General features: G+C 45.0%; 1 protein-coding gene across 5 annotated transcripts in view; it reads left to right on the forward strand.

Moving 5' to 3' along the window:
• Window positions 1-27657, forward strand: part of LOC114852296 (CUB and sushi domain-containing protein 1-like) — a 202180-nt gene that overhangs the window by 53629 nt on the left and 120894 nt on the right. For all 5 annotated transcript variants that reach the window (XM_055507498.1, XM_055507499.1, XM_029144613.3 and 2 more), the window contains 7 exons: window positions 3288-3482; window positions 4132-4339; window positions 11564-11676; window positions 12230-12307; window positions 18571-18652; window positions 19752-19876; window positions 22672-22793. In XM_055507498.1, the coding sequence (XP_055363473.1) occupies window positions 3288-3482; window positions 4132-4339; window positions 11564-11676; window positions 12230-12307; window positions 18571-18652; window positions 19752-19876; window positions 22672-22793 (923 nt within the window). The remainder of the gene's footprint in view (window positions 1-3287; window positions 3483-4131; window positions 4340-11563; window positions 11677-12229; window positions 12308-18570; window positions 18653-19751; window positions 19877-22671; window positions 22794-27657) is intronic.

The raw sequence follows: 27657 nt of genomic DNA on the forward strand, positions 1-27657 counted from the left end.
TGGCTCGGTTCCAGTCACACACATATGAATTTATTAACGACTTCACTGCCTCCGGGCAGGTGTTACGTTGGTGATGGAGCTGCAGGACTTGTTTCTTACACTAGTTGCTAGTGGACATGCTGTAGAAGTTTTTTAGTGACTCTTAATAAAAGGAGCCTGCTCCATAATAAGTCACCCGGGGCCCAGCCTTTTATTAAATTCAATTTTATTCATTGGTTTTAGTAACAATGTGTGAAACTGAGCATTGCATCCGCAGCACAGGGAGGCGTCTCTCCGGCAACTGCTGTAACGCGTCCGTAACAACACGTTCACGCAGCCGCCTGCTATTTTTAGAGGACGGTGAGCTGCAGTAATGTGCATCAAGCGATGTGCACGCGGTGGGCGAGAGAGAGAGAGAGAGGGCCTTGCTTATGGCTTGTTTCGCATTCTTTTTAGCTGCAGCTGCTTGAGGTCCGACCTCTGACGGCACATTTTCGCTGTGGGAAATCAGGAAGACGGCGCAAATCTGGAGTAAGTGAGTGTGAAGGTTCGGTGTGCGAGCAACAAGGAGGTGTTGTATGTTTGACCTTTAGTCTGGCGGTCGTGGTGGAGGGGGGGGGGGGGGGGGGGGGGGGGGGGGGGGGGTTGTCATACAGGAGGGGGGGTTCTAACTTAAGCCGTGACAGAACTATTCTGTTGCGCTTGTGAGCCGGTAGCAGATGAGATGAATGTGATACATCTTCTTCTTAGAGGCAGAGGAAGCCAGGAAGGATCAAACAGGAAGTGGGATACAACAGTCTGTGTACAAGGTTTCTGCAAGCCACCGATAATCATTTATTAATAATTTAACAACACCTCTCTCATCCGAGCGTACTTCCTCGTACCTCCTGGCTCGTATCTGTTTCATCCGTCATCGCGCATTTGTTCTTTCCCTTTCACCACGACTCGTTCTTCCTAATTCCGCCGTTCCTCTCTCCGCTCCTCGCTCCACTTCGTCCGCCGCGCGGCCGCTGTCGTCGCTTTGCCGCCGCCTTCGTTCTTTAGCGCTCGTAAAATGTTATTATCACTTAAAGCGAGGCGGCGGTTGCCATAGCAACACGTTGACCTGGACAATCGCAGCAGATGAAGACCATCAGTCACTCACATAGTGGATCGTCCATAAAGCAGAGCTCAGCTGGGTTTAATCCATCATAAATACATGCACTATCTACCGCGTGCTACAAGAAAGGGACTGATAAAGCTTCTGTTGTTGTAATGACATAATGAGACGTCTGCATTGCCCTCACGCTGTTGCATTGTTTGGCTCAGCATTGTAATTCACCGTAACTCCCAAAAGGCTTCCACTTGCAAAAAGTTTGAGTAAGTTTAAATTACAAACATAAGAGTCATTGGGTAAAATCACTGTGCTGCTGAGTTCATGTGCAAGCGAAGGAACCGACGCTGCCCAGGCGTGAGGTCACAGGTGAGCGAGGTTCTCTGTAGAAAGGAGGTAAACACGCGAAGCGTTAGCCGCAGCGCCAGGACCGGTCTCTCCACATCAGCCCAAAATAACAATCATTACTGACGCCGAGTAAAACAAGCTGTTTGTCATTTGTTTTGTGAAATGGCGGTGAAAACAACTCATTTCCTGCCTCATGAATATCACTCGTGGTCTCAGGACGAGGTCTGGCTGAGAGACACTCACTAAAATCTGCTGTAGTTTGTTGTGGAGTCAAAGAGCGCCTCTGTTCGCCTGCAATTGTTGTCGAATCGTGTGTCTCACAGCGTCGTTGATGCTGCTGTGATTCCTTGGCTCCAGTAACAGAATATTTATTTTTATTTTGCATCAAACAGACACGTTTCCTTCTCCCTAAAACCTCTCAGTGGTAGTAAATATCCACCAGAATTAGTTTTTGTGAGCAGCAAATCACGTTTTTGGTTAAAAAAGGAATATATTGACGTTTGTTGCTGTTCTTTAACAAAGTGGACCTTGTTAGTTTCCACCAGATCTTCCTCCAGTGCCTTTCATAGACCTTGTCCATAGAATGCATCAAACGGGCTGATGCGCGGTTCCGAGCAGAGCGCTGCATCATCCTGCCACATTTCCACAGCTGTAAACATCCAGTGCCGTACTGACCTTGTCATCTGCTCCTGGGATAAAAGGGAATAAGCACAAACAATCCCCAAATTCCAAGTCCTGTCAAAATATCAGACAATGTACAAACCGTTGCCTGCTGCACAGGATCCAAGCGCTGACTGTAAACCGGGCCGGACTAAAGCTCGCTGTCAGAAGGTAAATGTTTGATTTTAAGGCAGGACTAAAAGCGGATGTGGGATTAGCTGGCTGCTGACGGGCCTCCTGAAAAGCCCCGTCCCTCCCGTTCCTCAGATCACTTCCTCAGACGTTGGTCTAAATGAGGGATTACCTTTGTGTACCAAGCTGACTTGTTAAAACACGGCGACCTGGCAGCCAGAGCTGGACGCTCACGTAAGTGTGACTAATGGCTTGGCTCCGTCACACCATTCCTCCCCTCCTCCCCCTCCTCCGCTCAGAACGCGAGGCTGGACCTGTGCAACCAGATCCTGTCTCTCTTCCTGGATGCGCATCCTCCTCCCCCCCCCCCCCACCACCACGCACTCCTTCCTCTTTCCTTTTGTCCTACTTCTCAGGGTCTCGTGGTGGAGCTTTGTCTAATTACCGTGCCGTCGTTTAATTGGAGCAGCGCACGTGAACGCATCTCGTCGCACACCCACCGCGTTAGCATGCTCCAGTTACACAAACGCACACGGGGCCCGCCGCCGTGGACCGGGTCCAGGCCGTACTACAGCCGCAGCCCGCGCTGCTGCCCCTTCTGTGGGAGCGAGGCCTCGCCGGCCGCGGCGGTGCATTTATTTTGGCCTAGTTGAGCGCTGAGCTGCCTGTAGCTGCCCCCACTGTGGAGCTGTGTCATCTAAGAACTGGCAACATCACATTGGATGACATTGGAGAAATGTGCGAGCCAGACGTCTAAATATCACACAGTCACTTCCACATATTTATAGGCTTCTGCAAATGTACAGAACTCTGACATTTTGTGCTGCAGAGACTTGGAAGTTGGTCAATTTTTACGACACAATAAAGATGTTTGTCTGGAATTTTGGTGTGAATGATGAAGAAATGATTCAGCTGACGTCTCTACTGGAACGTGTGCGTCCAGTCAACAGTAATTTACCCAATAAAGTGATTTTTTGATGCTAACACAATGTGAATGTGTTGACCTATGGATTCATCCTCCTGAACGGCGTCGGACACCTCCGCGCGTGACTAAGTGCTTCCTCCTCTGTTTCAGTCCTGCCCAGCCACACGTGCGGCAGCCCTGGCCTCATTCCAAACGGAATCATCCACGGCTCGCGCTACAACATGGGGGACAAGATCCGATACAGCTGCGAGTCGGGGTTCGTGCTGGAGGGACACAGCATCCTGACGTGCATCGTGTCGCCGGGCAGCGGAGCGCAGTGGGACTTCCCCTCGCCGTTCTGTAGAGGTAAGACCTTCTGTTTGCCGCTGCTGCTGTTCCTAAAATAGATCATTTATCATGTCATACTTCACAACAATTTGCACAGTCCCATGTCCCGAAACACACGGATGCAGTACAGTGGCGCTCAGAGATGAATCGGTGGCGTAGCGAGACGAGGCTGCGGGCGGGCGGGCGGGCGGTGAGCGGCGGTGCTATCGATTCGCTTTAAAGCGCAGCATCTGACTCGAATTACATGAAAAAGCGTTGTATGAAGGAGATGAAGCCCAAAATCCTCAAGCAAAACCCACTTCGATGCTTCATTAGACTTGAGACAAGAACAGATGTGTCCAGGTTTTGGCAGAGGCCTGTGGACGGTTGAACAGCACAACTCGATTCAAAATCAAAACTCAATTCATTTCTTTAAAAATGAGACTTCAACTCAGTTAGTTTTGAATGTGTCCATTTATTTGCTTGTATGGGACAGATACAAGCTAAACTCCAGAATCATAGGGGTATCAGGGTGCCCTTCCCAGCTGTCACTGGGCCCCACACACACACACACACACACACACACACACACACACACACACACACACACACACACACACACACACAGAACCGGTGCATGATGTGAGCGTTTGAATATTGAGAGCTGTTTCTCACCCTCTGTCTCCAGCCGAGGGAGCGTGTGGCGGCACGTTGCGAGGCACCGCCGGCTCAATAACCAGCCCCGGCTACCCGGCCGAGTACGACAACAACCTGGACTGCACGTGGTCCATCCTCGCCGAGCCCGGCGACACCATAGCCCTCGTCTTCAACGACTTCTTGTTAGAGGACAAATACGACTTTCTGGAAATCAGCGGCACGGAGGCGCCGAGCATATGGTGAGATGAATGTGACACCGCGGCGCTGGGACGGAGGCGTCCTGGGCTCAGTGGGGTCACGCACGGTGAACACATGTCTGTAGGTCCAGAGGAGGTGGGGCTCACACACACACACACGATCATGTAAAGTAGCTCACGGCCTCCAGGCTCCATTGTTCAGACAGCGGCTGGGGTTCTTCCTGCAGTTTTCTCTAACTTGTGTACTTTGGAGGGGGGTAGTTAATATTAAAAGAGGCCTAATGATGTTGTTGGGGAGGACAGATACACCTGCTGATTGATTAGCCGCACAGGAGTCCTGTTGATTTTTGGTATTTGTTCAAATCCCACAGGGAAAGTGATGGATCGTTGTTTTCACTCCCATTTTTAGTGGTCTTGTTTGCTCTCCGTCGTGGTGGGACACACCAGAGTGCTGTTGGATTCCATGTTGTTGTTTTTCTCTATTGGAGGCTCAGATGGGTTTTTACAAGAGTGGAGACGCTCCGTTCTTTCAGTCGCAGCGCTGTCGCCGGCGCAGCGTCCTGCAGCTGCTGAGTGTGTGAGCGGTTCCTGGGTTTTAGCGTGTGCTGATGCTGCCATTACGTCCCAGTCGTGGTCTGAGGAACAATCTGAACAGCTCAAGTGTTATTTTTCTATTAAATTAAGACATTTAATGTCATTCGAACAAATAAACGACTCTTCCCACCTGTGGACTGGTTGTCTGCCGCATCGCTGCTGAAGTGTCTCATTTTCCGATCCATCAACAGCAGAGGAGGCAAATGGATGAGGCAACGCCGTGTAACAGTCGCATTACAACAGGAATCTCGCTTAATTTTTTCTTAGCAGTAAATTAGATTTTCTGGAAACGCACCGACAGACCGTATCCTGCAGAAGGTGTGTCCATGTTGTCACATTCCCCTGCTTCACATTAATAGATGATGTTGTCTCCAAAAAAAAAAGTTTCACATCTGTGGTTTAAATAAGAGAGAAAGCGAGCAGATAGGACGACAGAAAGACAAGAGGAGCGATGGAGGCGAAAAACAGAAACAAAAGAAATGGAGAATAATTGAATGTTTAGTCCTGTCACTATCTGAGCAGGACACATCAGCCAGGGCTCTCATGATAGTGTGTGTGTGTGTGTGTGTGTGTGTGTGTGTGTGTGTGTGTGTGTGTGTGTGTGTGTGTGTGTGTGTGTGTGTGTGTGTGTGTGTGTGTGTCTCAGCTTTTAAATGGCCTCTGGCTGTGAGCTGTTGATCGGTTCCCTCGGCTCTGACAGATTACACACACTCACAGCTTGTCTCTGACACCATTCGAGGACCACTGTCATCCCATCCTCTGCAATGCAGGGGAAGATGGGGAAGAAGGACCTCAGCCTCGCATCCTGAAATGACTGGCTTGGACAAATGAATAACAATATGACCTGTGAAAAAGTATTTATGCTCTTATTATATCAGTGAGTGTTTGTATAAAACATATTACCGCTGGCAAGCAGACACTTTGTGTATTTTATCTAATAATCACTTTTTTATGTGGGGTATTTTCTATATTAGTTTACAAATAAAGCAGCGTTTAATATTCATTATATCTCAGCAGTTTTGAGTGTTATGTGTTTTTAGTTTGGGGCTGAAGTGTTTAGCAAAGACCCCAAGATGAAATAGAACCAGAGATCTTCTAATTATAAAGGTTTGCCTCCTATCGCCACAGGCGTCCAGGGGCTCCACACACTCACCCCTTCATTAATAATCATAGAAACGCAAAGTTAAAGGGCTCCAGCACGGGATGTTGCAGGCCTAAGCACTTTACGCCCGTCGTCTAGGGGGTGGGATTACGCGATGATTGGCACCTCCACTGAGGCCTGTGGGCAGGTCATTGTGAAAATGACTGACGCCTGACAGCACCACTGTGATGGGTTCTTCCTGTTTACACACAGATTTTTCTGATTGGCTGTCTCAAAAGCAATTTCCTGTTTCATGTTCCTGTCAGTGTGACAGGTTGAATGTCAGGTTGACTAGGCCTCACGTACACACACACACACACACACACGCACACACACACACACACACACACACACACACACACACACACACACACAGCCTCTAGCAGGCATTATAAGGCCTCTTACAACCACAGGTAATCTATTCAAAGCGTATGTCGCGGCTCACGCGTCGGACCTGGAACCCGCCCGCTGCGTGAGGTCAGGCTCCGCGGAGCGACTGCGACTCATTTACACTTCATTTCGCCGGGATTATTTGAGAAACACAATGACGGCTGTTCATTGAGAATGTGAGAGGCAACGAGGGCAAAATGAGCGAAGGCGGCGGAGAGATTTACGCCAGTGAGCGAAATGTCAACAGGTCCGTGTCCGTGTCCGCTTGTTAATGTCTTGCATGGATCAATACAAGGATCCAGTGGAAAGCAAAGACGGTGTCACCGCTTTGGTTTTAGTTTATCACACAGTCAGAGGAACCTTGACGCTTGTGTATTGTGCGTTGCACCTTTCCTCATCTTCCACTTTGTTGCCGATTTAATTGACCATCAGACGTATGTTCCTCAGGTGCCCAGTGCGGCGCTACGTTTTAGCTAATGTGGCCGCCGCTCGTCCAGGACCGAGCTCCAGTTCACAGGAATCTCCAGTTCACGCTCGGCGTTTCTGTTCTCGCACCTTGACCTGGGTGGATTTTCCCAGGAAGATTTAGCGGCGCGGCTCCTTGATCATTTCAAGGTGCCCTGCAGCCCGCTCACTGGAGCACGGGGCCTTGTCTGCCAATTCAAAGAGCATCACAACATGCCCGCAGAATCTTTGGATGAACCTCCGTCCTGAAGGACTGAGTGGCTGCCAGAGACGTCGGCTCAGATGTTTCCCGGCCTCTCTCCAACCTTGATGCGCTCTTTATTCCTATTTGCTCCCCTGTCATGTTCCCGCGTTACATCGCGCCTCACTTCTGTCTTCGGGTCCTCCGTCTGATCCTCTCCTGCCTCACCCCTCCTCTCCCCCTCCGTGGCGGCCGCCCATCCATCCTCTCTACGCCGCTCTTGTCCTGTTATTGCGTGTACATGTTAAATTGTTTGCTGGCTGCGCTGCTGCGTGGGTCCGTTATGCGATTAAAAGTAGCGGCGCGTCAGGGTTTCGCTAAGCGCTTGGAATCAACATCTATCTGTTGTGGATAATGTGCTTTGCAACTCCTCTGACTTGTTTCCCGATCGTTTATTTCGGGCCTTTTTCTCACGTTTGCAGACGCTTACATCCGCAGAGGTTTGCAAAATGTGTCGTGAACTTAAAGTAATCTATAGCCTGCAATGCTAGCGAGACGACGGGGCGAGCAGGGGCCGAAGCCCAGATGGGACAAGGTTCCGTCTGCGTCTGTGTGATGTTCATGCATCACAGGAAGCGGCTGATTTAATAATAGAAGTGCTACAGTAAGCAGAGGAGGGGCTCCTGCTCCTGTCTCCTCTGTGTTTGGTGACCTGGCCTGTGTTCTTTTATTGTCTACTCATCTTTGGTCTGTCAGAACCCCCCCCCCCCCCTCCCCCCTTTTCTCTTATCTCCACCCCTCTGATCTGTTCTCCTCTCTTCATTTTCCGCAGCCACTCGCTTCTGTCTCCTCCTGCGCCACGTTCGTCTTTGTTTTTATCCTCGCGTGAATAAGAACTTCTGACTCGGCCCCTCCTCCTCGTTCCACTGTATCGCGCCCCTCCTCTCCAGCATCCTTCCTTCTCATTTATCTCCGTCCTTTGCAGTCTCACATCTGCCTTGTCTCCCCTCCTTTGTCTCCGCTTACTTCTTTCCTTGCGACCCTCGTTCGCCGCTAACATTATCTCCTCCTTTGCGTTCGGGTGCGTGTCCTGCTCCGGCCCGTTTCCATCTCCTCCTCAGCCTGTGGCTCCTCCTCACCCCTGTGCTCCTCTTCCTCCTCGTTCAGTCCCATCCCTGTCTCCTGCTCTGTGACCTCCTGCCTCCCTCTCGTTCCTATGTATAATGCAGCCGGTCACGCTCCTTTTATCGCTGCCACTGTTATACTTCCCTGTTTGTTTGTTCTGTCCAGCGCACACACAGACACACTTTTTATTATTTATTGGATTAAATTCAAATGAGTCGTATCATTGACACACATGCTTGTAATTGTTGTGTTATCGTCATTGTCCCCCAACAGCACCCTTGATGATCTATCTATTTATCTTGAGTCAACTCTTCCCCTGCCCTTGATCTAATCCCAGTTCTAACCTTAACCCAGGAGCGCTCACTAAAAAGCTATTTAAAGGGGCTGGGTTTTTTTTCCCGTGAGCTCTCTGTCCATTTGTTAAAGCTACAGTAATTGATTTCTTACTAATAAAGAGCAAAAAGGAGACACCAGCCACCAAGATGCCTTTAAATTTATTGAAGCACAGGAGCTAAACAAGAACAAATCTTCTAAAGCACCGTGCATAAAGAGCTCCTCCGGGAGCGACTTATCACACTTAATCTTTTTGAAACGCCATCACTGCCGGCCACTAGCACTTACCAGGTCACATGACGGGGCAGGCTCGTAGCCCAGCAGCTTTCAGCCAATGAGGTCAAGTGGAAAGGGAAATGGCTCGTGATGTTAATCGGCGCCGCACGTACCAGGTGCGTTCGGCGGCTTCTGAAGGATTCTGGGCCCCAGATGTTGTGACGGGCGTGATGAGCGTTTCAGCTCATCCACGTTGTTAATTTGGTTAAATTGAAACCATGAGGAGATGCAGTGTGAAGCTCCACCAGAGGCTTTCGCTCTCCATCTCCCAGAAGGATTTCTGCTGGCAGTAAACAAATGGTTCGCTAATCAAGTTGTAAAAGGATTTAATATTGGATTTACAAAAGCTGGAATTATGAGCTGCACAGATGGGTTTTAAAATTGGGTGACACCAAGGTACAAATGTGTTGATGTTCCCGGTTCACTTCTGAAATGAATATGGCGACGTATTCTCCTGTGATTAATCTGACCGCATACGCGATACAGTGCCGCTTGATATGTACTTCAAATGAGTACATTAACAACAATATCACATCGCTGTCATCACATATAAATAGTATTTTCAATTGCATAACCCCTATTTTGCAAAAGCAGAGGACCCGAGGCTGAAACAGAGCAATACCAGCAGTGATTTCCCAAAGTAATACCGAACAGGTAATTGTTTTTCTTCAGGAAAGAAATGTGTTTTTAACGCTAACCATCGAGCGCCACACCACATCCAGCCTCAACCAAATCAAATCATATCAGCATGGACCAAATTTAATATGGGAACGAGACGTAGCAGGATGCTGCGTTTCAGGCAACAGCGGCGCAGAGTAGCGTTTGCTCAGGCTGTTAATTACATACAGCAGTCATGTCTCCCATTTGATTACATTTCAGATGAATATACAGGAGCAGTAATAGACAGGCAGCCTCTGCTCAGCTCCTGAAGTCTGATGTGTTTATGGACTAAACTGTGAGTAAATACATCACCTGTACATGAGCCTCATAGGTCAGTATACTGTACAGCACACACAGTGAGTAAAGTCACACTCGCATAATATTCAATTCATTTTATTGACACAGTATAGCATCAATTCACAACAAATGTTCTCTCAAGGCACTTTACAGTGTTGTTTAAGGCCTTACAGAACACAATAATCAAACTATACAACCAAACAGAGGCCACGCTGAGCAGCACCAGGACACGGAGGAGAGGAAAGTGGGCCCAGAGTGGGCGTCCGTCTGCCACCGGTCGGGTGGAGGTGGAGACACAGGCAGGTCGGCTGGGCCATACAGCAGCATTAGTGGAGGGAAGAAAGGATATAATTAAGATGATATTAATGTGATCTCTAAATGTCCTAAAAGTAGATCAAAAGAAGCAGTCAAACAAACCAGACAAAGACTTTATGCCTGCCCTCATTTACTGGGGAGAATGATCTGATCTCCTCCGTGTGCAGAGGCTATATTTAATATAAAACCCAGAACAATCGCATCTTTGCTGGTCTTCTTTCATACGCTCGGCGTCTCACATGTCCTTTCATTATGTCACATTGCATTTAACCACGCTAGCAGATAAAGACGCGCTTGACTCATTGTCTTCTCATTGTGTGGATGCTACAGAGCTGGAGCCTACAGGCAGGAACATGGCTGCTTTTCTCTCTTCTGACATTCTTCATCTTCTTCCTCTCTGATTTTCCTCAGCTTGCCTCTTTCATTCTTTTTTTTTTATTTGATAACCTTGCCAGCTGTATTCACACAGATAGAATTTTGTGTGTCCTATAATAAGCACTCAATAAAGTCCTCTAACAAACGCACTTAATATTTTTTATCACCTCTCATATATTCTTCCTGCCCTTCTTCTTTATCTGTTTCCCTCCTCCTTCACTGTCCGTCTGTATCTGCTCCGTATACCTGCATCATTATTAAAGGGCAGTTACAGTGGCCCTTCTGGCTCCGGGGAGGATTGGAGAACATTGGCTTCCAAGCAGTCCCTTACATCATTTCCTTTTTCTGTCTCCCTGCACCGTTTTCCCCGCATTTTTAATTTCATTTTTTCCTTTTTAACACCGCCTTGGTTGCCGTTAGTAACGACGCGCGAGAGCAACTGAAGCTGATGTAAGTCTTACCATAGGCAACCAACTCATTGTCTCAGTGGTGCTGCTTTAAAAACTATTTTTGAAGACATGAACTTTGGCGACTTGCTGCCGCTTCACTTCATTCACCTCTTCTGCTTCACAGTGTCTCTACTTTTAACACCAGGCACTGCAGACTTTAGGCCCACGGGGTCTAATGTCTCGAATCTGAGTCTAATAGTCATTGTTATTGATAAAAAAACACGATTCTACACCTGGTTTGGCAGGAGGTGAAGCATAGAACGCCTTGAACTGTGGCCGTGAGCTTCTTTTATCAGAACTTTCATGATGATCCCATGTTGTGTCACACTGTGAAACAGGAAGCGTGGGCGTTGTTTGTCCAGGTGTCTGTGTTGGTGGAGCTGACTAGTTAAAGCGGGTGATATCAGGTTGGATGTGGTCAGTGGGGAGAAGCTGAGCAGACCAGCAGCTCTTAATTACAGGTGGCGCATTGAAGGTGAAAGGACTTGTAGGTTATTTTACACACGAGTCCGCTGCATCATTATTTGCATTAACAGGGTTTTTCTGACAAGACCTGTTGCTGCTGCTTGAGTGGAGGGAAAACACTGAAACCTCTGAACCTCTGGAATAAAAATCATTCATACAGGCACCTTTGTTATAATCGTCTGTTTGTCCTTGACTTGCAGGCTGACGGGCACAACCCTGCCGTCGCCGGTGATATCGAGTAAGAACTGGCTGCGGATACATTTCACCTCAGACAGCAACCACCGAAGGAAAGGATTCAGCGCTCAGTACCAGGGTGAGTCCCACTCTGTCGGCTCGACGCTTCCACTTGGATTTCTTTGGGCACGTTCACAAACAAATCTTCATTTAGAAATCCCATACAGACGTCTGATGGACTGGCAGCTTGTACAACTTTATTATCCAGGCAGCGGGTTTTATTCAGCTTCTCCCTCTCCCTCACTCACGAGTGCTCCTGTTGTTTCTCCCCGTCGCTGCGTGTGAAACTGAAGCCCAGATCCTCCCGTTCTGCTCTCCACTGCTGCTTGGGATGAAACAGAGGCGACGCACGCTCCTCCTCTCCTCCCCGTTCTCCCTCTCTCCTGTCCCCACTTCGCAGCTGCTTTTAATCTCAGGCTCCTTTTTCTCCTCTTGTAATTTTCGCTCGGTGCCTCTGTGTTGTGGGTAAGCCGTGGGTGGGAGAGCAATCGCACAGAAAAGCAGCTCACCGAACGGCAGCTCTGACAATAATAAGCGCTTTCAGACGACGTTGTGCAGTAATAGGTCTAATAATGTGTGATTTATATTCTAATGAATAACCTCCACCTTCCTTCACTTCCTTCCTTCCACAGTGAAAAAAGCAATAGAGTTGAAGTCCAGAGGGGTGAAGATGATGCCCAGCAAAGACTCCAGTCATAAAAATGCCGTGTGTAAGTAAAGCTCCTGCCTGCGGTCGCATACGTTCACACCTGTGCCTGCACACACGTCCAGCCTTGATGTGGTGGGAGCAGAGATCTAATCTGTTCTTCACGAGGGTCGTCCTTCCAGCAGACAGGAGTTAGTGCCACGTGCTCCTTCTGTGTTTGACTGAGGGCTCCTCTGAAACTAGAGGATGAAAACGGACTGTTTGTGCTCACAGAAGCGTGTGCAAACATCATAACCACAACTAATTTGAGGTTCAGAAGTCTGATTGAAATAATCCAACTATTACTATTACTTTAACCAGCTGATCTATTAAGTGCAGACACTTATGTACAGTAGGTTTCATTTTTTTAACATATTAATAGAAGCAAATACTTTTATAATACACTCAGTATTAGCAAATAAAACCTACTCTCCCCTGTTCAAACTAGTCCTGCAATTCAGTTAATTGCAACCCAGCCCACACAGCTTTTCAAACATACAGTACATGTCGTTTTTGCAATAATTTTTCAATGAGCAAAACAAAGCGAGGAGAACAATGGAAGGTGATGTGAAGGCGTGTGGATGCAGAACCAGTTCGTGTTTATTCCTCACTCAGAGCTCTGGAAACACAACAGTGCATATGCTGTGACACTTGTGAATTTATTTTATTTCATGAGTTTAAGTTGAGAGAAGCAAATTATTACATTTCTGTATGGGATGGATCCTGTTTCGATGCAGACCCAGTATCCAGGAACAAGATTAAAGAAAGGTGTCTTGTTTCTTTATTACTATTATTAAAAACACATTCCAGAACATGAGAAACTAGAGGTTGTATTGCAAGACTGCATCTTTGGTGGAGATAAAATCTATGTGGTCGTAGAGCTGGTCAATATTAATGTATTGATGTGTAACATGCTATTTACATACCATAACCTCATTATGTTAAATGGAACCAGTGGGGTTTAAAGGCTCTATGAAATGCGTTAATGTTTACTGTGCAGATGGAGACAGGACGCTCTATCAGCCCAGGGGTGTTTTTAATAAGCATACACATCATCAGAAATGTAAAGTTACACCTAAACATGACTTCTGCCAGTTTTTTAATTAGCTCTGTAATCAGTCTGAAATGTGTTTCCCACAAATTTGCACAGGTTTATTTGTTTCAAACAGGTTTATGGTTAAAGGTCTGTGAAAGAAACAGAAGCAGCTTTGAGATAGTGTTGAACCTGATAAACGGCTTCTGTATCTATTATTACATCTGTGTGAATAGTGTGTAATTTGGTGACCCAACAAGAGTTTGAGTCTTGTTTTCACGCTGAACCTCAGAAAAAGTGGTTTTCACCTCACTGCAGCAAGAGCTCATGTGATAAAAGGTAATATTAAACATTTGACCATGAGGCAACAGAACTATTAATTTAATGATAAATATCTCTATAGCCTGAGGTGCCAGACATATTTCTTGGCAGCTTGGAGACGCCTCCAAAACAGTATTCAGATCTTATGACAGAGGCTTTTAATTACGGCAGGAACCCGAGCTCATACCTCATTCATTCCTTCGCATTTTGCTTCATAATAAAACTCCCATCAATAATTCTGCTGATTTACACGCTCTGCCAAGCATGTGCTGGTGCAATTAACATTAGTATGGTATTCGTTTTTGTTTTTTTTCGAGTGCCCGTGTGAACTGGAAACGCTGTGTGCCTGTGCGCCTCTTGATGTGCGGCTGCAATTAAAAATAAAACGGGCCTCTGAGCGCGTGCACGCGCCGGTGAGGAGTTCCCACGGCAAATCTGTAAAACGGGAAGACGTCACGGCTCGTACACGCTCGCCATCCTGCGCACATAAACATGCTTATAGACCACATTATGCTACATGAATCCTATCTACGGAGTCAGTAATGAACACGTTTGTCTATTTATGCAGGTTCAGCTAAGAACGCCTGCTCTTATGAAGGCTGCGTTTGTTACCATGGCGCCTTCCCCCAGCGGTAACAATCACATATTCCACAAGTCCCGTAAATATAATAGAACTTAATATGCAAATGCAGTTAGTTAGTTAACCCCTGGACTCGCTGCACACGTTGCACCAGTGCATCCAGCTCACAGCATAGTGTCCTGTGTGCATTATATTACTGTGCCAAAGTAAAATCACAGGCATCGCTACTGATTCTTAAATGTACCTCTCCCACTTGCAAAATCATCACCGCCGTGCAGAGAAGGGCCTTATTATCCATAATCATTATGTGGAGCCAAAAAATGATGATAATGGCTGTTAAATGTGTGGTCCAGGAATCCCTTAAGCATTTCATCCCTGGACCTAAATGAGAAATTTCTTGGTATCTTATCATGGGAGTTGTGCTCATTAAAATACAAACTGGGATTTTTTTATCATGGAGACCTAACCTGAGTAAATGTGGATTCTCAAATTGGGTTAAAGGCTTTACTAATTCCACCAGCGCTGTGGACATGAGCTTTTAAAAAGCAAAGCCCGGGTCCACGGTGGGTCCCCAGCTAGTCTTTGACCGGCACTTACTCACTGCGCGGTTCCCAGCGGTAATAATGCAGCTATATGGCAGAGAAAGCGCAGCCTTTGTGTAATACATAATCATTACAAAGAGCTGGAGACGGATGATAATGGAGGGCTTGTGAATCGCAGAGAATCTGTCTGTAACAGCCTCTAGACTATATTAAAGCACAGTCGAATAGACAGATGCACCCGAGAATAACTTTAAATCCGTTTGCAGTTTGTTTAGGAATAATTCTCGCATCGACTATTGATTTGAATCATTTGCGGCGCCAAAGACAGACAGTGCGAAATGGTTTGAATAGGAGTAATCCATCTGGTGGTTGCCCTCTCTCAGCAGTAACATTAGCTTACTGCTGAGGATGTGTCATAATTATAGAGAGGCTGAGCGATTGTGATTAAGAAGTTTAACTCCCAAGACAATGACCTAGAACTGCAGTGAATCATCGCTGCGAGAGCCACATTCATAAGCAGTGTTTTCTTCAGGCTCGTCAGCCATGGTGGCGCCGGCGCCGCTGCTAAATGCAGCCTGTACCCTCCTGATTCTCTAATATCGCGCCTTTCATCGCACATGACTGGCTTCGCTATTATGCCATTTGCTTTGATGCGGTAAGTGCTGTGGTCTCAACAAAACGATACCTGGAGACGTCAGCGCGCGGCTTGATTGACCCGCGGGCGCGAGGAGGTGGAGGAGGACGAGGGGGCAGGGAGGATTAGAAGCAATGAGAAGAGGAACAGAGAAGAGGCGCACTTCACACCTTTCTCCCCTCATCAGGCCGGCGTCTGAAGAGCATCTCCAACACGCTTACCTGTAACACTCGTCAGCTGATTACGCACACACGCCGCGCTCTCCCACGCGCTCCCTTCTCTCATCTCTTTGACCATTGTCATTTTTAATGGTCCGTCTGTCAGCGTTGATAATAACAAGGTCTTGTTTTGCATTCTCCGTGATTTTTGTGTTCATCCCTCCTTTGATTGCCCTTCAGTAAGAAAGACTAAATGCATGCTCACTGTAATATATATAGCTTGTATATTGACCTAATAATTTTAACAGTTACTTTTAAATAATATTTTGAAATGGTTTCATTTCCGTGTCATCCACATTTTAGCATTTGTGACAGCTGTAACTAATAATTCGCGATACACTTCTGTCTAAAAACAAACAGGTGTCAGATGTAATCCAGCTGCAGTGAAGCTATTGAGGCTAATGGTGATGGCAGCAGCTGCAAAATCTGAAAAGCTTCTTGGCACGTAGAGCGCCATTCTGGTAACGGCTCAGTGGACTCGTTCTTTAAAAAAGGAACCGATGAGCTGCTGGTTGTGGAAGATCCAGAAAGATGTGTAAATCTAAAAAGCACCAATTATTTATTTTATTCATCCAATACCTTCAGGCTCATTAAGATACAGAAGATTTTTTTACTAATATGCGGCAGACAAGCCATATAGTTGTTTATGTTGTGCAGTTTACAGGGATTTGTTCAGACAAATGTCAGGAAGAACAGAGTAATATATAATGAGCACATCTCTGCTGCATCTAAAGTGATGTGCATAGAAGTCCATGAGCACCAAAACCAAAATTAATCACTTTTTACTTCCTAAAAAGTTAACTTTTAGAGATGAAAGCTTTGCTAAAGAGACTTTGATGATATGTTAATGACATAACGATGCAGCACAAGCTGGTGTTTAAACGCTGAATGGTGAGTAAGTCGGCTTTAGGATTGTTGACATCTGCCCAGCAGTCAAATTTGGCAGCTTTGTGCTCAATAACAATCTCATGTTGTTTGCATGAGCTGGATTTGTTTCGGAAACATGAACCTTTATACCGGATGCCAGTGAAAACCATTTGAACACGAGCGAGAGGGAGCGGGATGAGAGAGTACAACGGAGGAAATGTGTTTTAACGCGTGTTTGTGTGGTGATTTCTGGATCGAACATCAAAAACACAGCGCGGCAACCGAGCAGCCTGTTCTGTTTACATCATATCTCGCACAAACATGCATGCGCCGTGTCTATACACTCACAGCCCATCAGCACGCGCGTAGCGAAATCACACAAACGCGGCAAATCGTTCATCCATCTTTTATGCAGGCATGCACAAAACTTTGGCATCCCTTTGTAAATTGCAGCTAATGTGTGTGAGAGAGGAAAAGCAGGGTGAGCACGCTGGGAGTACAAAAGTACGGAGAAGGGCTGAGTGGGAGGAGACGAGCAGCAGATGAGAAGGACAAGAAGGGAGCGACAGAAAAGACTCAAAATGTAGGCAGAGAAAAGAAGAAGAGTTCACATATTGCTCTTTTTCCAGGTCACATTTTCCAACTCTGGGGAATTCTTTCCCTTTGTTATCCCTTTCTCTTTGTGCTGCTTCTAGTCCCCTTTAGCAGCCTTCTCATTTCCACTGTTCCATTTATTTCCCATTTTCCTTTCGCATGTTTTTGTGTTTCGCTAACCATCATTATTCATCCATGGAGTTCTATTAAGACCGAGCTGGTCTGAACTAGTTCCTGTCATGTTGTCTGGTCTCATTTACATTTACATTACGTTTGTGGGATGGAGCAGATGCTTCCGACCACAATGAGGGGTAAAACCAATGCACAGTTTCAATGAGCGGGCCGAAAATTTGTCATGTGTGAGATCATGTGAACACAGTGGGTGAAGAGGAGAGCACATACAGAAATGAAGGGGCTGAGATCTTAATGGGTTGTGCACTGGTGCTACTGTATATACTAAAGCTTAAGCACATTCTGTCTCAGTTACAGTTGGCATGCAGTGTATGCAACACATAACATGATTCACTAAACTAAATCAGACCATGGGCATTTTCTAAATCCTTATGGACCCAAACACAGAGCCAGAATTAAATTGGTCTGTTGCGCAACAGCGCTGTTATAATGAAGCGGCAGCGCCCCCAGTGGCCGCCTTTGGAACATCAGCTAAATAAGAAGAAATTACAGAATAGGACGTCGTGTAGCTAAAACCTTATTTCTTCCATAGTCATTCTTCTATACTGGGAAGTTGTATGTTCCTAAAATTATTACTAATAACAGTAATAATTAATTATATCCACTTAATTATTAACTTTTAGCCGTAGCCAGTGGATGTACTGTAGCTTAAATAGCCTCTGCTTGATTAGAGACGAATAAAGCTGATATGGGATTAGGCAATAAAGTATATTAATGCATTTAAGTGCATCTACGAAGGATGAAATGATACTAACTATAGTACACTAATACTAGTGTCAAAACAGTAATGTAGCTAGTTATAAAGCGGTTAGCTAAGGGACAGTAATGGTACATGATCCTAATGTTGCTAATACTAATGTTAGCATGAGTGACTAGCATGCTACATGTATGCTACAATTTAAATGAGTTATCTCACAGCAGCCTTTGCTTTTTAAAAGTAAGTATGTTAGGGAAATATTTCCAAATACTTTAGTTGACATTGGAGCCACATTATCTTTTGGGAAAGAAGAGAGCTGCACTTGAATGATTTTCTCTGGACCGTGAGAATTTTCCAGTTTTCCAGCTTTGTGATAATCAATGTCACGTAGCGACAAAGATACAAAGGCCACTGAGCCAGTTCACTTTGAGCCACTGTTTCCTCGTCCTAAACTGTAAATGACTCATTTTGTGGCATCCGAACAGCAGCGCGTGAACAATGTTTTTCCTCCTCTGTCTCCTACGTCTCACTGTAATGAGCGATGCAACGGTCCAGCGTGTGGACACCTCCATGCTGTGGCTCTGACTCAGTTCTGTTCCCCTGTTTTCAGTGAGTCAAAGCGGACTTGCTGGCGACGTTTGTCCAGATCCTGGAATTCCAGAAAATGGGAAGAGAATGGGCTCCGCTTTCCAGTAAGTACTCGCTGTGGTTCGCTTCCGGCTCACGTGCGAGCCTCGCGCAGGTGTTAATCTGACTAATGCGAGGTGCAGGTTGTGCGCGTTGATGTTACGCTGCTTTAGTTTTCATCTTTGAACCGTTCGGTTTGATCACAGCACCTGATAATTGGAAGCATGAAGAGAACTCCTGGTGGGTTAGTATTTTTAGATGGAGGACTGATACTGTAGCTAATCGTGTTTTTTTGGCTGCAGGCTAAACAGACTGTTACTGCTCAGAACAATTTGCTTTGGGTGAATGTATCTCCTCGCCTCGATTTGTCTCTAAAAAGTACTGTACATGTATGTACAACATGCACATAGCATCAATTGTTACATACTTCTCTAGTCCTAAAAGAACATAGAACATCTACTGTAGCTAACAAACTCACATATTCCTAGTCGGAGTTCATTTAGTAATAATTAATAAACCAAATAAAACCATTTCATACTTAGCTATGTAGCTTATGTAACATTTACTGTATAATCAAGGTGGTGATGTGCAAATGGAGGTTTGGCCCAGCTATCGCTGACAAAGGGCCTAAGAGCTCCAGGCTGCGGCCGCTGAACGGGCCAGAACCCTGCACGGTGCATGTTGGGCCAGGTGACAGACTGTATGTCGGCCGCGGCGGCGACGTGGAGCCTCACAGACAAGACACCACTTAAATGTCTGAATGTCCCGCTCACGTGTCAGACGGCAGGGTGTTGGGGGAAAATGAGAGAACAAGAAAGGCCTGAATAAATGATCACAGAGGAGCAAGGTCATGACGAGTGGAACGATGGGAACAGAGGACCGTGAAGAAAACGGCAGCAGCGAAGCAACACGAACGGCAAATGATAAAAGTCCATGTAAAGTTGAAAACGTTACAGAAAGAAAGGAATTATGCATGGATCTAAATGCTTGTATACAGTATATGTATGACCCATGTATCTTGTTTCTTCCTTATTTCTTGATATACTACCAGTGATATAAAGCTTTTTTCATATATCATTTTCAGCTATCTGCAACACTCAGCCGTCAACTTATATTACTATTATTTGTCTTGTTGACACGTATTATTACTGTCTCCTTAACCAGGGTTGGCTCAAGTGTCCAGTTCAGCTGTGATGACAGCTATGTACTTCAGGGATCTAAAAGTATCACCTGTCAACGAGTCACCGACACACTGGCTGCATGGAGTGACCACAGACCCATCTGCAGAAGTACGTCGCGCCAATTATTCTCATTTTCTTTGATTTGTTTGTAATAATTAGATGGAACGACAGCAGACACGTTCTCTTTTACTGCCGTCTGAGACTCTCAAGCTGCTGTTTCATGGTACCAGTAGCAAAAGCGTTTTTACCTCCAGTCGTTGGCCTCAACACTGAAACGAGCCAGGTTGTGCAAATCTGTAAATCTAATCAATACAAATAGAAAAATAACTATATCATCTGTACAGTGCATTTTCTAACTCGACTTTACCCATCTTAAATACTCTGACTTTTTCAGTGATTAAATCTGATCTTGTCCCATAATCACTGATGGCCGTTTCCCTGGGTGGATAAACAAGCCTGATTGGTGCATATAGGCAGCGGCGATGTTATCATGCGCAGGAGGCAGAAAAATAACCCAAATTTGTAAGGCTTCTAATTGCTTTTGAATAGGCCTGTGTCTTTGATCAGCCTGGAAATCGTTAACTGCTTCTAGCAAGCGCTACGATAAGTTGCATGTAAACAGAAATGCATGCATTGAAAATCTAAATGCGATCCTGATCCCTGTTTGTAAAGCAAGAAATGGAACATTTATGTCAACAGGCATTACAGAGGTATTGACTAAAACATTCTCATCTTTAGGTGGTTGCGTATCGTTTTGGTATTTGCCGATCCAGATACTCTTCGTGTAGAATATCACATAATACAATAAATAATATGATTGTGATTTACATGTTTTGTGTGTGTGTAAGATCGTGATTTATTTTTGACTGGCCAAATGAATAAATAACCAAGAGCAACGATGCAGGGACTCTGACTGCCCACATGTTTCCTGACAAGAGCCTGTTGGGTGTGTTGCTCCACAGTGAAAAGGCAGATCGCTGGCATACACACAAAACACACTTACAGTGACAGCAAGTGTCCAAAGGACAATAGCACACGCCTCATAGCTGCAGCAGTATTTGCCCTGAGCCGTGTGTGTGTTTGACAGACAGCTGGTCCCTGTGCTCAGACACATACTGTAGGATCCCTGTCAGATCCTATTATGGTGTGTGCGTGTGTGTCTATATGTCAGTCCATGACTTCAGGAATCTGCCTGACTTCATGATACTGGCTACTTGTGTCAGTAAGACACACAGAGAGGCTGGGAAAGAGCTGGAAGGATACAGATTAGTTTTATAGTTTTATTTATTTAAAATGTTGTCTTTTATCGCCTGGAAATTCATTCATGGCTACAACATTTAGTTATGGTTAACATGTTGGTGTAGACATGAAAACAGGGTCAGTAGCGAAGCTGCAGACCGTCAGGTTAAAGGAGTTTGTACTGTGGCTCTGGTGTATTGTTTTATCTGGTGTGATCACTCGTTCTTCCAACCCATGAGCCTCTGTCATTCTCTACTGGGACTCTACTGTTAATTAGAAGCTGGTCTCCGGGATGAATCACCATGAATGTGTTTCTGTGTGCCCTCTTGTATGTGTGACCTGTGTGCATCACAGTGTGTTTCAGTCCTCTTTTCTAATTAACAGGCAGATCAGTCATCTGAGGTCCTTCTCCTCTCTCATTTCTCTGGTGGTATTTCTGTGTCTCTTCCTCTGACTTGCCTCTTGTCCTTCCTGCATCCTCTCCTACTTTCTTACTTTATCTTTTATCCCCCATATCCCAGCTTTGTCTATGAACCTATCTGTATTTGCGAACTTCTTTATCTAACTCCTCACCCTCTGCATTATTCTGCATATTTTCTATTTTCCACGTCCTTTCTTGTCTTGTAAGCCGTTGCCCCTGTGGCTTTTTCTCTGGCCTTCTCTCCCTCCAAAGGCAGTGATCGCCTCTGGCCAAGTCATTATGATAGATAATGGGCAAATATATGATCAGGTGAAACTTTCTGCAGTGTTACAGTGCTTGTTGACTACAAGTGACTAAAAATGTCAAGTAAGCCGTTTAATATTACTTTGCTCAGGAGGGTATTATAAGGTGGCTTTTGACACAATACACTTTTTTTGCCAAATATCCCTTTAAGGCAATAAAACATGGGTAACTTTATGAGGCACTGGAGGCAAGAAATATTGTCTTTAATATTGCAAAGGACAAAATCAATAGGGATAAAATAGAGCACTTGAAAGAATATTATGAGAAATGCAGTTGATGCGCTTTCAAGCAGAGGGGCTGAAAGTTTTAGCAACATAGGGAAACTAGGAAAAGGACTTTTTCATCTGGATCTGGTCTAACTGCTGTTTAAGCAGGGCCCCAGCTAGTCAGTGTGATGCTTCAAACCATGGACATTAAGCCACAGACTGACCCGTTCCACCAAAAATGTCCATGTAATTTTGTGGCTGTGAAGCTTGTGGAGCTCAGACCACATCTTAGAATAATGATATATTTAATTTCATTTAAGATTGTTGTTTTTGCTATAGAGTGAACAGGTTTACCTACTGTAATTAACTTGTTTGATTCCATAGAGTCCTATGTAGATATGACCTTTTCAGGGGTGATTTGACCTCTCTGACTTATTGTGGCTTCACACCGCTTGTACAAACAGACGTTTCAATTAGGTTCATCAGCTGCAGCAACGCTGAGATAATGATATCAAACCATTCTGCCTTGTTATAACCACACTTAAACTTTGGTTCCAGTGAAATTTGCGCTCTATGATAATTTGCCCTTTTCTCTGTCACTACAATGCCATATGCCATTCATTCATGGAGTGAGGAGCTATTTGCAATCTGCCAGCATAATTTTGATTAGCCTATAAATCTTATTTAGAACTCGGTGTCGTTACATCTTTCTCTTTTGCCGTCTCTCTCTGTAGCTCGTACCTGTGGCAGTAACCTGCGGGGGCCCAGAGGTATCATAACTTCTCCTAACTACCCTGTTCAGTATGAGAACAACGCACACTGTGTGTGGGTCATCACTGCAATGGACTCGGGGAAGGTGAGTTCATTTTCATATTTATTTGTTGGAGCCTGTGTTTTATTTCACCGCAGGTTTTGATTTAAGAAACACCACCATCTGTTATGGGACAGGCATTTCTATTCTGCCTGTCTGTCTGACAGATTTCTGGCCTTTGACAGTCAAGTACTGTACGTAATGACTGATTCGAGTGTAGACAGCGCGCCGATTGTAGACTAACCCACACCATGGACGGCTACCGGAGAATAGAGAGGGAAAAGTTGGCATGAAACTCTGTATAATGAACGTAAAGACTGGAATCAAAATGAGTCACTGAATATCTCCTGTGGTTGAGACGTCACTGGTGGCTAATATCAGTCGTTCTATATTAAACTCAGTATTTCTGAGAATGACTGACTGGAATCTTGACACAGTTTCCTTTGCCAACTGTCAACATTGACTGAGCCAAATTGGCACCTACCCAGACCAACTGGGTCCAACAGGTTGCCAAGACAACAAGATCACCTTCTTAATCGTCTATGTGTCATTTAGTGTGCGTCGGCTGTAACACGACCTCGTATTGTACAAGTCCTATTTTATTCATTGTTATACTGTATAAATCTATCAAGCATGTACTTTTTATATGGCATACATGGTGACCACTCTTTTTTTTCTAATTTCTAAAATTTAATGTTTGGTAACATAATTTATGTTATCATTTAAACTAGCAGTGATGCTGACATCGTGATACACACATTTTGCCTCTGCCTGCAGATGCTAAGTATCTCTCTGTGCAGCTCAAAGTAGAGCTTTAGAATGTGTTACTTAAAGACACTTCTGAAACACCATTTGAATGCTGCCTGAACCATCTCGTGGTAAAAAGAGGTGCAGTACAAGGAGACAAGCAAAGACGGCAAAACAAGACCCTGGCTTCCAGTAAAGCTCCTAATCCAGAGTGGAGACTATGACCCAGTACAGACTCGTATCCTCCTGTGGTTTAGTGAAAGTTGAAGGACTTGCGCTAGTCTTACTTTTTGTTTTTCCGTTTCAGTTGCTAAGCCCATGGTCACCGCACCTCCCCAGTTGTATGAGAGTAACTTTGTTGCTGGGTCACCGTCGTATAGATATGAATAATTCATACATTATACCTACGGTTCAACTTTTTAAGTCTGTCTGTCTACGTCTTCCTTTGTTCCATCTTCTCTTCGCCTTTCTTCCCCTTGTTGCGATCTCTCGTACTCTTTATCACTACTTTCCCTTCCCTCTGCTCCTCATCCTCTGCTTACTTCCTATTTTCTCCTTACATCTCTGATCTTTATGCTCTATACTCCTCTCTCCTCTCCGTTCTCCCGCATCCACTCTGTGCAGCTCTCTACCCATCCACTTTCTCCTTCTATCATCTTCTTTCCTACTTTCACTTTGATTTGTCTAAAATGTTAAGTTAAAAGATGGTGAAAGTACAGAGATGGAAGCGCAAAATAGCTCAAGATGGCACTGAGCTCATTGGAAACTAAAGAGCAAAAGTGAGGGGAAGTAAAATGGGGCTGAATATTCAGCAAACTACGTCTCTTCTAAAAGGCAACCGCAGAGAAGAGAGAAAAGGAAAGGACTGAAAGGAAAAGACTGAATGTCCAAGGCAGGTACTTGACATGAAATTTTCCCCAAAGACGGATGGAAATGTAGTCTCCTTCCCTCTGAGAGAGCAAGGCGAGGAAGCAGTGAGATATAATTGAAAGACAAAAAACATAAAAAAAAAGTAGAAAATGGGTCTTTTGTTTTTATGCCTGTTTCTCTGATTTATATTAGCTAGCTATGAAAAAGTCTTACCCACGTCTTACAGTACTGTGTGTTGGTGTAAATTTATTTCATTTGCACATCTGTGAGAGTCTACTGACTTTTATTTTTCCTGACGTTTGCACTTACAGTAGGAGGTTTGTGTCAAACTAGCATCTGGCTCTGCAGCCGAAGACATTATTTTTTATCACTTATCAGGTTTGCTGGCATTGTCAAATGTTTGATTGGGATCTTTTAATAAATCATCACTGTAGGCAAAAAATAAGTAAGGGTCATTAACACAGCTGCATGTCTAGATGAGAACTGTACTGCTCATGAGTACTGAAGTATGTATATAAAAGTCACCTCAAGTGGAGTCACATGTACTTTTTCTGTATGGATGCTAAAAGGACAGACTATGTTTACTACTGCTCTGGCATTTGCAGATTTATCCACTGTACAAACACAGAAATTTGATACATTAAGGTTAAGATCAGTCTGATGTATGACATTGTTGACATGCATAACATGATGATGTACCTGCAGCTGCAGGAAGCTTTGCTTTATCTCCCAGCACGGACATTGAGGAGATACAGGGAGGCCCCCATTACACCAGAACAGGTGGAGAGGGTTGTAGAAGGGCGCTGACCCAGCAGCAGAGCGCACGAGCTCTACGGAATGACCTGCACCAGCCTGTTTCTGTCCAGCAGAGTGGTGCTGTATGAGGGCTGGGCCCCTCTAATACCAAGTAGCTCCTTTGGGAAACCGGCCCAAACTGTGAGGGAAAACTGGGCCTGTTGTGTGTTATAAAACACACTAGCTTGCCTTTGTTAGTCAGTTAACCTGGCTGTTTAAAAAAGCTAAGAAATAATTCATATAGGTATAATGGATTATAATAATTAGTCAGTAATTAAGCAGTCAACAGCACAGGCCTGATCTTTCAGACATGTCATTTCCTGAATACTTGAATAAATCAGTGCTTATGTCTTTTCTGTTGAGCTCCGCTTGTCGCGATCGGCCAGTCCTCTGTTTTATGTTCAGCCACCTTTGTCGGCACCTTGCTCAAAAGCTCTTAACCTGTTTTGTTAACCTCATTTACAACAATCCTCCTTAAACAGAAGACATGTATTCCCATTTGAACATTGATCTTTAATCATGATTTAATCTGCGCGTGCAGGGAATGAAGCAGATGATTAAAACACCACTTAGAGGTGTAAGTTGCCCAGGAAACAAAGTTTAAATGTGCTTTTTGTGGTTTGTTAGAGAAAAAGTGCAGCGAGACTTATGGGAGAAGAAAATGTTTAAATTAGGCAAATGAGCCTAAATTGAGATGAATCACAGTCATCTTTCTCTTTTCTCTTTATATTTCTTGGATTCCGTCTCTTGCTCCTGCTCCCTCCTGCTGTCTCCTCCTCCTTTTTTCTCTTTACTCTGCTCAGCCTCCGACTCACTATTATTCCACGAGTTCATTTATCAATAATATCTCAAACTAAATAGAGAGATGCACGTTTTTTTGACGGGCCACTTTTTTGTTTCTTCACTCACATTTACATGGACAAGTTTAAATACGCTGCTGCCTGGTTGAGTTTCTGTTGTCAGTCCGTTAGCTTCTGATTACAACCAGCACAATCAATACAGGTTGTATAGGTCTGACAGGCTGTCTGCAGAGTGCTGTGAGTGGCCTTCTTCTAGCATGTGCGCCCGTGTTGTTAAATGTGGGAGCACACATCTGGGTTCTGTGATTTTATGAATGTTGACTGTGTATTTTTTGTCTGCCAACTTAATTAGGCTACTGACTGCCAGAGGTTGGGAAAAATATGTTGTAGGGTAAACTGTCAGCTTTCAGGCAGCGGCGAGGTGAAATCCAGGTGGACAGCGGAAAACAGGTTTAACAATAGGTGTGTGTGGGTGTGTGTGTGTGTGTGTCAGTCCTTTGATTTATCAGTATCAAGCAGATAATTATTTTGTTCAAGTCTGAACCATGCCTGACTGCTCCCACCATTCACCCTGAAACGCATCGTCACACATGCCCATTAGGCCTCTAATCATTGCTGTCTTCTTCTGATGAGTACACAGGGGGGCTGTATAGTAGTATATGAAGTCTGACGCATTGATCATCATCACTTCAGTGTTAGGAGGACACATTCTGTGATGTTCCATTAGATTCCGTTACTTGACACAAAAAAAGGCCAATATTGACAAATTAAGACTTTAGGTAGAATACGGTAATATTCACGTGCTGTGGGTCAAAGCCTTGAGGTTTTATTTGTTTTGTATTACTATGTTCTTTAAAAATTAGATTACAGTTGATTGCATCTACTGATCTGCCATTACTGTATAAACATTTCCGGTGCGATGGACTGTTTGACCAATGAACGGGTTTTAGTTTCTGTTGATTCACCACTGCTGCAGTGACACACTGTAATAAGTGAATAACTACAGTTTATTCAAGATGAAGATCACAGAGCACATCAAAATAAATAACCATCAGTGTCCATAGTAACAGAAAGACGTTCGCCAATAGCTGCCTAATTAGCACATTATCTCAATTCAGGGCTTTGTGCCGTTCTAGCGCTCAAGTGTAATCTGGCGTCTGGCTGAGTCTTTGGCTCCTGCTCCGTAGCGTAGAAGCCCTCAGCCAGAGGAGACGGTCCCTGCTAATGCATGGGTGTCCAAAGGTCACACCTTCCTGTTTGTGCACTGAACAATCGTAGTAATGCACAAAACTATTTTAGAGCCGTGATGTAAAGCATTCTGTTATTTGCAGCTACACGACTGTTGCCACACAGCTGTCACACTGCTGTTGCTCGGTTCACGCAGTTCGTACTCCTAAACCATGCAGCCAACAGGTCAACAGCTCTCACAGGTACTGTAGCACCTCAACGGGAGAGTTGTTTTGCCAGACACCAGCCGTTCGCCTCCTTGCCACTTAAAGATAAGGTCACCTCTGGGCAGATCTGCGACACATAAACATGGCACATCTGGGTACTTTCAGGGCACAGCCAACAGCCGACCAGCCCTGTCAGTTTGTTTTTAAATTGACTGGTACTTTATTTGTCCCGCATGGAAGATTGTCAGCCCATAAAAATGACACTTGTCAGAGCGTATAAGACTGAAAGACAACAAACAAAGT

Source organism: Betta splendens, chromosome 3 (assembly GCF_900634795.4).
Source record: "Betta splendens chromosome 3, fBetSpl5.4, whole genome shotgun sequence".
Lineage (NCBI taxonomy): Eukaryota > Metazoa > Chordata > Actinopteri > Anabantiformes > Osphronemidae > Betta > Betta splendens.